Source organism: Halichoeres trimaculatus, unplaced genomic scaffold, assembly GCF_033239565.1.
Source record: "Halichoeres trimaculatus isolate MK-OKI-2021-1 unplaced genomic scaffold, fHalTri1.1 fHalTri1_scaffold_7, whole genome shotgun sequence".
Taxonomy (NCBI): Eukaryota; Metazoa; Chordata; class Actinopteri; order Labriformes; family Labridae; genus Halichoeres; species Halichoeres trimaculatus.
In genome coordinates this window covers 19,411,056-19,422,985 of record NW_027437185.1, presented here as the reverse complement: position 1 = coordinate 19,422,985, position 11,930 = coordinate 19,411,056, and the positions used below count along the sequence as shown (strand labels likewise).

The window sequence follows — 11,930 nt, the reverse complement described above, 5'->3', positions numbered from 1 at the left end:
TGGCTCTGAAGTACGCCTGACTGTGGCCTAGCATGCCCGCCGTTCGCTTGAAGGTTTGTATGCTATCAGTGCTGAGGCAAAATAAACACGCCTAAAAACGAAGCTGTTTCTATGGACATATGCCTGCGATAACAAATTTGGTCGAACAAACAAAAAAAACGATTAAAAAAAGTACGGACTCTCTTCAGCAGGAGATAATGATGGCACGCTGCGCATCTAGATGTCAGAACTAGTAAAAAAATAAAAAGGCCTTACACTTGTCGTCCCGGATCAAAACACACCGAAACTGTTGATAGGTAGTCAATTATAAACTGGCTTAGGATATAACACCGAAAGACGACAATAACTAGGTCAGAAAAACAAGATTGATAGAACCTGCTTCGGCCTGTCGAGCGACGAATTGCGTTCTTCTCGAGTGATCTGAAATGGCGACTCTGGCGATATTTATATCATTAGGGTGGGTCGACAGTAGCACGCTGAGTTACTCCTCCGACGAAAAAAGTAGTCCTACTCCCGGGAAGGACATCAAGCTCTAAAGTACAACAATGTTCTGAATGGCCAAAACGGCGACGTCGATTCCTCTATTGGATGAATTACAAAAACTTGAGGGTTATCATTTTTTTGACAAGGCTTTTTTTGATATATGATTCAAGCCTCACCTTCCTATGGGAAGAAAAAGACCATCCGTAAATGCTGCGTCATTGTATCAACATTAATGTTTTATTGACTTCACTTTCACCTATATAACCCGTATTACGCAGCTATCTTAAATGAAAAGATAGAATTATATCAGTTTAACCAACAACGGTAAAAACAGCTGACGTCACGCGAGTTTTTCGCGGATTGATTTTTGTTTTGTCTGTGAGAAGGCCCGAAAAACCGGATCAAACTAGAATTTGCTCGAACAGCAGACGGATCTTCTTCCCGTTTACTGCAATGATGAAATGCTGAAACAAACGAACAATAGAAAAAAGCAAACTCATCTCATACAATGTGGGTTGTGTGTTTGCGTGTGTTCAGATACGTGTTGTATCGATGCCTAATTGCGGTGAACGCTGTAGATGTTTCAGGTTATGCTTTTAACAAAGGCTGCAAGACATAGGTTCTTGCCATATTTGATGTAGTATCACTTAGAAATATGCACTTTATAGGTTTTTTTTACTCAACTCTGGCCCTAATGTACAATTTAACACGAACTTGTGATGAGCTGTCGCTGCTGTGAAGTGAGGTAGCTAAAAGCGTACGTGACAGAACTAGAAATATCCAGAAACATTCACTGCCAGGGTGTGTGTGACAGGATGGAAAATTACAACTCATAGCCCTTTATAGCAATTGCGTTTCTCACCAGCAGATGGTGCAAAGACATGTACAATTTCCATATTTTCCCTTTGCGCCCATCTGCTGAACTGGATTTCAACATTGATTATTACACACAGGACAAGTCTGGGCAACCTCCCTTATGTAACTTTTTAAATTATAGCTTTTTCTTATTGATCATCATCAGCCTGGTGCAGGGTGTCGTCCTGTGTGAGTTTCACCCCCTCCCAGACCCCACGAATTGATCCTTTTCTGGATGATTGTCAGGATGTAGTTGGTTTCGCACAGAGATAAAGGAGTACTCCCTTTCTTGTGATAACAATGTCTCACTGGTGGCTTTTATGCTGTAGTATGGGCTCGTCAAGTTTTCTGTGAGATTCCTGTCCTTTGAAGTTTGAAGGATAATTCAATTTGCATTGAGTGTTGGAATTTAGGTTAAAAGCATTCAAACGTAAAGATAAAAGGCAGTTGCATAAGCTGTGAGCTTGTAACATTAGAAACAGACCACATTAAAAAAACTGGACTAGGCCTATATATTTATAAAATATCATTGGATAAATACTCCTTAAAGACAAATGTTTCTGTATCCCAGCAAATTAAACTGGGCACTTGACTAATCTAAAAACATGCAAATATGTTGCATATAAAAATAATAAATATGTGACCTTAACCACCCAAAACCAATAGTAACATTAAATATTCTTTGACACAATCTTAGATAAGACAAGACATTTTATATAGCTAAACTTTTCCTTCTAAAAATAAACATTATGTTTGCAACAACCAGATAGTGGCAGGAAACCTCCATGAATCAATGAGGCAGCTGGGGGCAGTTCAATGAACATTTGTTGATACTAATACAGCCCCTATTTTTGTAGGTAGTAGCAGAATATGAATTCACGTGAAAAAAATGTCCCACAAAACAACATACTTCCAAAGAGAATTAACGATTAAACACTGTCAAACTCTAAGTTTGCAAGTTATTTCAATGGGTTAAATCGACCTTGTTGTATCCCTTTAGGGCTAGATTCGATTGTCTCCTGTATGAGGACAAAGGTCTTGCTCTTTCAGCTGGTTCAATTAGTGCCCTGCTTTCACATCAGGCAGGACGCAAAAGCACAATCCAGGAATTTAACTCCCCTGCACATGAGCAATGATTCCATTTTTCAACAGCGGGCCGTTGAGATAGATTATCCTGTTCATGAAGTTAGAAACAACCGTCGAAACAACAAATGGATATTTCTCTACAACATTTGGAAGTTTATCTTCTGCCTGGACTTTTGTCAACAAACTTAAAAACACTGAAGTTTTAGTTTGCTGGTTCTGATCATTAATATTGTTTTTGTACTCTATTTTTTATTATTTTGCAGAATACCTTTTGTAATGCTGTACTTAGTTTTCCAAAACAGCGTTATTAGGCTGACAATTGCTGGTATTTCCTGCAGTTGTGATAGGCAGAAAAAGTTTTAGTTTTAAAGAAAGAAAAAGTGTCCTGTAAAAAAAAACTCCACACAAAAAGCAACTCAGTGCCAACAGGGATTACCATCATTGCTCTTTGTACAGCTGTCAAAAACCAGGACAGGGTTTGCAACAAGGGAGGACGGTAATGGAGAATTATTTTAAGCCTGTTCACAGCCCCTCTGGACCGGGCGATGTCAAGCCACGGAAACACCACCACCACCATCATCAGCATCATCCAGACCACGACCCCCAATCACAAAGGTATTGTTTATTTTAGATTTAATGTCTGGTGGAGGAAGAATTAATAAACTTGCAGACTTTTTACAATCAGAAACATGGACTGCCAGTTTCAAAAATACATAGTGTTTGGACTCCAAGCAATTATGCATGTATCTTGAAGTCCAGACATTACTAATGCTGCTCACCGTGCTGTATTTTAGGTACACAATGTTTGAGGACACAGACAGAAATACAGATGACAGCCTCGGACACCATCGTCAACATCACCATGGTCGCTACCATCATGATAGCTCTCATCATAATACTCGTCATCATCATCAAACACGGCAGATACACCACAGTGAAGAGGATGAGATACTTTATAACTCTGAAACCCCTGTAACTATCTCCAGGGCCTCTTCTTCTTCCCTCTCTTCATCTGATTCCTCTTCCTCTTTCTCATCCTGGTACACAGAAGAGAGTGCTAATGATCCCTTCTCTCTTCATCACACTGAGCAGCCGCAGCACTCACTGTCCTGCTCCAACATAGCAGACATTCGTAGAGGTTTCAGGGAGGACAATGGCAGTGAGCCTATTGTCTTTGCCACCATCACACATGGCAAGAAGGACAGTATTTGCAGTGAAACCCATTTGAGCTCTCACAAGAAAGGGAAGGGTGGTTTTTCTTCTCTTGACCGATGTCACAGCAGGAGTGCAGGATGTGATGTTGGAAGAGAGCAACCAAAGGTGACAAAGACAAACTATGGCACGCTCTACAAAACAGCCAGTTTGAACAGAAACCTGGCTTTCAGTGATGAAGACATTCTGCTAGGGGTCTCCTGTGGCCCTAAAAGAGCTGTGTCCACCTGCCAGTTACCCAGCAAAGGCATCCTCAAAAACAAGATGCCCCAGAATGACATTCGTAAGGCTAAGTCAATGGAGGTGCTGTCCCCAAGAGTGTCTAAAGGACAAGATCCAAGTGGACAGAAGGGTAAGGGAATCACTCAAGTTGAGATTGAACGAGCCAGAGCAAATTTTGTGCAGGGAAAGTTACAATTCTCTGCTTTTCTAGATGAGATTACAAAGCAGGTTATAAGTCCATCCGATCTTAACATCTTGGGTTTGAACAAAAATAGAAGTACAGGAAAGACACCAGCCGCTGCCCAAAAACCAGATCCAGTTAAACCCCAACTCCCACCCAAGAAGCACAAAGTAAGCTCAGGAGATGAAAGGGTACAGCGCCCGAAACAGCACAGTCGACAGGAGAAAGTAGCTCACAGCAGCTCCCACAAAAACGCAGATTGTTCCAGTGCTGATAAACTCATCTCATATGCAGCCAAGAAACACCATGGTAGTCCTCCACCTGACCACTACCCCAACTCTCCTGGCCACAAAGCTCACCATGGAAGCTCTCGGAAAGACAGAAGAGTGTCACCCACTGGGGGCTCCTTGTCAGAGGATAAATACAGTCAAAGTGGGCCTCCCCTCACAGATGGTACCAGTACCAGCCCTGAGCCAGTTCAGCCAAAACAGCGGCACCACCGCAACAAGCAGACCACTGCTTTCCATGGCAAGCAAACCCAACACTTCTCCCAGCACCAGCCTCAGCCGATGCACTCTGGGCCTGTGCACAAAGGACCAACAAGCCCCTCTCCATCTTCAGTCAAGGGTGTCGAGCCAGGCCTTGGATCTGAGTCTTCATCATCAAAATCAGACTCATCGAGGAGCAGGGACACAGCCTCAACAGCTACCAGTCACAACTCAGGGCAGAGTGGTCGACATCATTCACCGCACGAGGGGAGCACTAAACATCACAGGGTGAGTTCAGCAGACAATTATCTTTTTCTGATTCTGGTACAAAAATTTGATGATAGGTCAAAGAGGCGTGATAGGGTGGTATCACACATTAAGATCCAAAATTTTCAACTAAAATGTTTGTTTCAATTAAGAAAAATAAGAGAGCACGTACAAAAGTCTGATTTAGTGCATTTTCTACTTTTCATCCTTATATGTTTGTTCAAACTCCAAATGGCTTTTTGCATCCATATGATGGGTGTTCATTTCAAAAGATAGAAATACATCTGCAAAATGTGAAGATTGTTCTTGGAGTATTCTTATTTCATACCACTCTAACATTTTAGTGTTTCACATATGGGTCATATTCAGAATTAGACTCCTTGAAAAGAGATGAATCATGACAGCAATGATTCTGTTCTACAGCTCATGACGCCATAGCACTGCAATGAAGGAAAGATATGTCTGTCTACAACAAACAGGAAGAACAGTAAGAAATGCAGTGTTGCTCCTCGCTTGCAGAGGCAGTGTAGCTGAGTCACAGGGTGTGTGGGATGTGTCGAGCACTACGCAGTGCAGGCTGAGTCATTCTTCAGCATTGCAGCTGATCACATTCTTGTACTGAAGGGTAAACTCCTGGTGAAAGTACCTGATTTATCAGTTGAAATGTTTGTTTCATGTGTCAGCCTTGAGCCACTGTATCTTGTTTGGTCTCATGTAAAGACAGAGAAAGAAATATTTACATTGCATAAAAGCAGTTTCCTCAGTAGCAGGCAGAACTATGGTGAATTTGAGTGTGATGGTTGGATAAGAGTGGGTAACACATTGCTCTTATGTAAGGGTCTGTACAGGCTTATGCTCCCACAGTGTACTGAAATTTAAAACACAACATTACGTAATAGTTCCTATGTTCATGTGGTCAGTGTGTAGGATCCATCACCCTGAGATGATGATGTTGATTCACACGTATGCTGGACACTTCAACAAAATTTGTTTCATCAGTGAGAAACTGATTACAGTGGAGCGTATTTATGAGTAAATGTGCACCATAGTTTAATGATTTATGCATCCTATTGTGTCAGCAGTAGTTCTAATGGATGGATCCTGAATGCTGTGTGCTTTCTGACTTTTACTCAGAGTCACCCTGATACTTGTATTTGCACCATTTATGTGTATATGTCAAGGCTCAAAGCACCCAGCATGTTCTAAGCCCTAATAAGTTACTTTGTCACAGTGCCACTTCAGATTGAAGGCCCCAAGTCATTGACTTTAAACTGCCTTTCTGGGAAGTTTGAGCTCTGTGTTTGAACATCTTCACGTTGCATTTTAACAGAGATGTGTTTGTTATTCCTCTGTGCCTGGCTCTGCTCCAACTCACTATAGGTCAAATTAAACGATGACAATGTTGAAGTTGTGACATTCAACAAGGATGAACATCAGTTTTTGGATGATATTCAGCATGATGGTTTTGACAGTGTGCCAAACTTGTGGATCTTACAGAAATTCAGTTTCATTTGTATCATAACCTCAAATATAGCCACTTTTATCTTGTAAAAACCATTCACTCTTCCATCATCCTTCTTTTATTCCTTTTAGGAAACACTCTGTGATGTCGATCATCTTCGGTGAGTGTGTTACTTCCTATCTGCAACCATCACGTTCCTCTCATTCTGTGCACACTGTGTTTCATGAGATGGATCATTTGCTATTGATCGCAGTAATGAGTATCCGCGCTGTCTCTCCACTCCTGCTCTGACAGGAAGAGGTGTATTTATGGAACTCATTTATATAACTGGCTGTTGGTGTTTATGTGTGTGGCAAAGGAAATAAAAAGAAATGTGACTAAGTAATTCAGCACAGAATGACTTTCAACTTCAAATGTCTTTAACTTAGAGCTAGCTGAATTATAGATATCACTCTCATGCAATTCACATGTCCAATGATGAAATTTTTCAATCATTAGATTTTTAAAATTTTTTACTGAAGACACTTGTGAAATTGGGGAAAATATTTTTACTTGTTGATACATTTTATGAATTATCCAAACTAACATGCTGATGACAAAGTAATATTGCAGCCATCTTTCAGTACATCTTTGTCTTTTAGTTTTTATATTGTGATGTTTAGTTTAACACAGTCAGGAAAAAATATTCTGATACTTTAAAGAAACGTGATTTGAAGATTCATAGAATAGGCGCATGAGACAGAATCCCTCATATGGAGGAGTTCTTGAGGTCATTTTTTGTTAAATCAGGGGTTCTTTACAGTCTAGGTTCACATCATAACTGCTGTATGTTTATGTCATGTTGACAAAGGAATGGTTGAAATCGCAGGAAGGGTTGTACAAAACTTTCAACAAATGGATAGATATTGTGTGACAAAAATTCACTCCCAACCCTAACCGTTCCCCTAATATTGTTGTATTTTAAGGGCACTGCAGGAGGAGAACACAGATCTCCACCAGAACTTGCTGCAGACTGTAGTTTGCATCGAGAGCCTGGAAGCTGAGCTGCAGAGGACTAGGGGCGAGCTCAGCCATGTTAAGGAGAAGTATAAAAGGTTTGAAATTGTAAACTCTACATACTCACATCACTGCTACGCAAGAACTTGTTTATACAGATGACTGAGGAGCACAAGGGAACAGCCATACATGTGTTAGTGTGATGCGGTTCATAGAGGACAACCCTCTTTGATATGAGAGGGAAATGGTTTGATGTTTGCACACATATAGCCTTTGGAGTTAACAGTAATCAATACAATCCCATTAAGTTAACCCGTAGCTATGCATAAAGGTTCCTATAGATCAATTGATCCATGGAACATACTGATAAAAGTCACACATCCTCACTGGTGCATGTCCACGTGCATTTTTAGTGCCTTGTTTTTCCTGGTCTGCAGAGACTTGAGGTCTTGTGACATTTGTTCTGTCCCTTCACCCTCACCAGTAAAAGTTTGGCAGGCCTGTATTTTCACCAAACAACTGCTGCAGCACATACCGCGCATTCTCTTGCAGACCAGAACAACTGGTGCGAATGGTTCACCTCACACTGGGCTACAGTTTGGTGTCAGTTGTTTTATAACTGTTGGGAGAGTTTGTGCTTGCCACTTTGCTTGGGCAACAACTGTCATTAACCCATAGAGTTAAAGATAACAGCACTACTGTGTTTTGTAGCACTGATGTTTTTTAATGGTTGTCTCTTCTTTCTCTTGCAGCCTTTTAGAGACCCACACTGGGACTAAACAGGCCAATAACCTCTTGGGGGAACACTTGCATTTAGCGGTGAGAAAATTTGCATAGAGATAAGATTGTGGAAGCCTTTGGCTGATTGATTAAGGACAGAACACGTCTCTCTGCCATTACAGATATTTGGCCATTAACATGTAAATGACACAGCATTTTATGTCTTGTTATGTGTGTGTAGTCGGAGAGCCTGACCAGTGAGAGGAAGTACCTACTGAACCGTGTTTCCCAGCTGAGCTCAGAGCTGGAGGACGCCCACAGGACCATGGCTGCTTTGGAGAACATTAACGTGAGCACAGTGCCATCTACTGGACATTTTTGCATACTTTCACAGAGCATCTGCTTGTTGAAAATACAAAAGATGGGAAAACATTTGACTGAATACACCACTGTAATAGATAGAATTGATTCTCCTTTACTCATTAGTGGGGAAATTTTTAACGATTGACATGTAACAGAATAACAACACTGAAATCAAACACAAGGGTTAGTGATTGCAGACACATTTGAGTCTGATTTTAAATCATATAGCTTTAACATCAGTTTATGTGAGTTCTCAGTTGCAGGGATAAAGTAGAAGTCACCACGACAATCTTACATGCATCTTTTTGATTACGATTGAATAAATTATTGATGACAGTCAAGTGATTGTCCAAGAGGTCTTCAGGGACAGAAGGGAAGTTGTCTTTATTAAAGTAAAGTTCTCTAATTTTCAAGTGCAGAACTGCGACATTAGAGACCGATTTGGTCAATAAAACAAGTAAGAAAATTACCTGAGAAAAATGAAAAATGAAAAAAGGGTATCAAAGTAACAGACATATTTAAGAAAAGAGTAAAACAATGAGAATGAAGTATTGGGGGTTAAAGAGTTCTGCAAACCTTATTTTTGAAATTTTTACACAGTGCTTAATGAAGCAACCAAATTCATCACTGAGTTTAACAACATTTGCAGATATAATAAGAAAGGAAAGAAGAAGAAAGATTCAATGAAGTTTAGTGATTTTGGACTTTTCTGTCACTTGTTGATCAAATCTATGTTTTTTCCCCTTCACTTTTGGGTGAAATGTTTCATAATAGTTAAAACTTGGAAGCCTTGTATTGAATTCATGAAAATGTTTTAAATCCCTGGGATTGGGAGGATACCTATTTTTAAATGGGCAAAAAAAAGTGTGTTAATTTTCCTTTAACTAGCTGTTTTAGTGTAAATCAACTCTGAGGTAATGTTTATATTTGGTGTCTCATCATTAGGTACCGTGCTTGATAAAGGAGTTGCTGGAGAAGCACTTTAATTCTGCTGAGGCCATACAGAAGCTACTGACAACCTCTGGCTCAAACAGCCACTCTGCCAGCTCTCCCCTCGCAGACAGCCACTCATATGCTCCAAATGTGGGAGAGGAAGTGCATGACTGGTTGACAAAATCAGAGGCAGGACCACAGAGGGTCACGGCTTTCATACCATTTAAACAGGGGGTGCGGACAACAGGACCTGAAAACAGTCTCTCAAGTCAGGAGGATTCCAGGCACAGCCCACCTTTCTCTGTCAATGACATCAGCACTGCTATCTACAAGAAAATGGCTGCCAGTTACGCTGCCAGACCCCATCCTCTTTATCCGCTAAGCCAGCAGCCGCAGCTGCAGCCACCATCCCTGACCACCAACCACACTGACACCTCAACAAAAATCCAACAGGCCCATGTGGGTGATGACAACTGGGTGGGTAATGGAGGGGTGAAGGTAACTCTGGTGGAGCATGACATAGTGGATGTAACCTCCACGTCAGCCCAGCAGATCCTTGATGACTTCATACAACAGCTGGAGGCCCAGAAGGAGGTGGGAGGAGGGGAAAAGCAGCAGGGTGAGTAGGAGTGGGCAGGTGGAGCAGGCAAAACAGGCAAAGTGGCAGACTGAAAATGCCATCCAACAAGAAGGCTGGACAAATGTATATATTCTGTTGATTGCTCTGAGATATGTATTTGTTTGTTCATCACTGTAGTGAGATTTATAGTGTCTCTCTGTTCTGTGCAATCTTAAAATAAATTTTTATGGTTTATTTATACTTGACATGCTCAAAGAATTTAGGAGCCAGAATCCAATAATAATCCAAAATGAGAGAAGAAATTCCTTGTTAAAGGTTGAATTACTGAAATATATGGAAGTGGATGATTTCAGGTCACACAAAATAAGAATTAGATTGGATACAAGGGATATGTGCTTCAAATGACACACTAGAAAGACGGAATATATAAAAAAACATACAATGATAGAGAGGATTTCTTTCTCAAGAAAGTTCAAAATAAAGTCCCCATCAGAGGCTTGCTGTTTACTATGTCCATAATATCCATTTCTTTATACTGTTACCCTGTAACCTTCTCTTACTCTCTGGATAAGAGAAGGTCTTATCTCTGGATTCCAAAAATCCTCACCTGCATTTATAATCTTATAAATCACTGCTGACAGTTGCAAACATTTATTCTGAACCGAAGTCAGTGTGAAGTGACAAGACTAGAGTAATCTTATGAGTTATTTAATGTCAAAGGACATAAAGTTGATAGGTTAGACACAAGAAAGTCTAGTCTAGTCCATTTTTCAACATAACTGCCTCAGTATAAAAAGGACAATTAAATTAAGAGCACCAATAGACAACTGAATAGAAAGTAGATGACCCAACAGATTTCAGTTAATTCTTCTGTTGTTCACATCATCATTCAAAACCTCTTCTTTTTACCTTTAATTTATGTTTCCTTTTTATCATGTGAGAAGGTCTTGGCTAACTTCAATAAATGGTTCATTGATGTCAAAGACTGCTGTAGCTATCTGAATTCTGAAATTGGACACATTTTCAAACTCATCTCATCTCAAGGATAAGTGGGCCTCACCTTCTCAAAGTGCTTCATAACTTTAACACACTTAACTGAGTTCATAGTGGTCATATTTTGAATGCCAGTTGTTTGATATACCTGTCAATCTTTTGACAATGGTAACAATTCAAAAATATATTATGTCTACTTTTAGCCATAAAATAGAGGAAACTGCCCCATGAATATTTGACACAAGCCTTTATTTGTCCCCAAAAATATTGATTTGTCACGTTTGTGAGAAGATGAACCCCTTTAGAAACCATGTGAGGCACATTGTTGGTTGATATTCTAGAAAGGTCAAGGACATCAGCTTAAACTTGATATTCAGATTTCTGTGATGTATGGTTTTCCGTTAAATTTGATGATTTACACTAAGAGATCATGTAAATATTTACTGAATGTGTTTGTGTGTATATGATATATGTGGTTTCCAGTCTTTTCTGTTATTGGTTTTATGCTTTAAATCAATGTTGTGTGAACAGGGAAACTCTTTTAAGAAAAAAGAAAGTGCCATTTATTTAAAAGTAACTGTAAATCAAACAGAAGACAGCAGAGACATACAAATATTTTGTGATCTGTATAGCTCCCTTGTTTAATCAGTGTATACTTTACCCCATGGATTATACACTCATATAAAACATGCATTCACTCAACATGTAACCATGTTATTACATTACTATGTGTCTACAAATAAAGATATTCACATTATAAATAGCAACTCAGTCTACTCATTATTCACAGTTCCCTTGTTCAAATCCAGTCCTCTCCATCCTTCCAGCTAATCAAAAAAAAAAAGAGAAAAGAAAGAAGAAAAGTTGCGTAAGAAGATTTTAAAATATTTGTTCATTGGTCCTTAGCCCTCTTTTTTTCTGATTCTGATGCCTTAGCAGTGGCTTTCTTTCTGCAATTTGACCTGTCAAATCTTCATCACAAATTCTCTTCTCCACAGAAAAACTGAGACTTGCTCACTATGACTACTTTTCAGCTGTGCTTGAAGTGGTTATCCTCTAAGCAGTTAGCATGCAAGCTGTTGACTCTCA

General features: G+C 39.9%; 1 protein-coding gene across 1 annotated transcript; it reads left to right on the top strand.

The window, feature by feature from the left end:
• The first annotated feature begins 2,886 nt into the window (after positions 1 to 2,886).
• On the top strand, positions 2,887 to 11,523 carry LOC141793082 (uncharacterized). Its single transcript, XM_074673435.1, has 7 exons — positions 2,887 to 3,039; positions 3,219 to 4,815; positions 6,388 to 6,416; positions 7,222 to 7,350; positions 8,005 to 8,071; positions 8,214 to 8,321; positions 9,281 to 11,523. Exons 1-7 carry the CDS (start codon positions 2,924 to 2,926, stop codon positions 9,893 to 9,895), a joined length of 2,661 nt encoding a protein of 886 aa, XP_074529536.1. The 5' UTR covers positions 2,887 to 2,923; the 3' UTR covers positions 9,896 to 11,523.
• Positions 11,524 to 11,930: the final 407 nt, after the last annotated feature.

What these genes read in the sequence shown, in the direction of transcription:
- LOC141793082 (XM_074673435.1), top strand. Translation starts at nt 2,924, where the DNA reads ATGGAGAATTATTTTAAGCCTGTTCACAGCCCCTCTGGACCGGGCGAT. An exon ending in CACGACCCCCAATCACAAAG is followed by an intron (nt 3,040 to 3,218) that starts GTATTGTTTATT and finishes GCTGTATTTTAG; the next exon opens with GTACACAATGTTTGAGGACA. An exon ending in TGTGATGTCGATCATCTTCG is followed by an intron (nt 6,417 to 7,221) that starts GTGAGTGTGTTA and finishes TTGTATTTTAAG; the next exon opens with GGCACTGCAGGAGGAGAACA.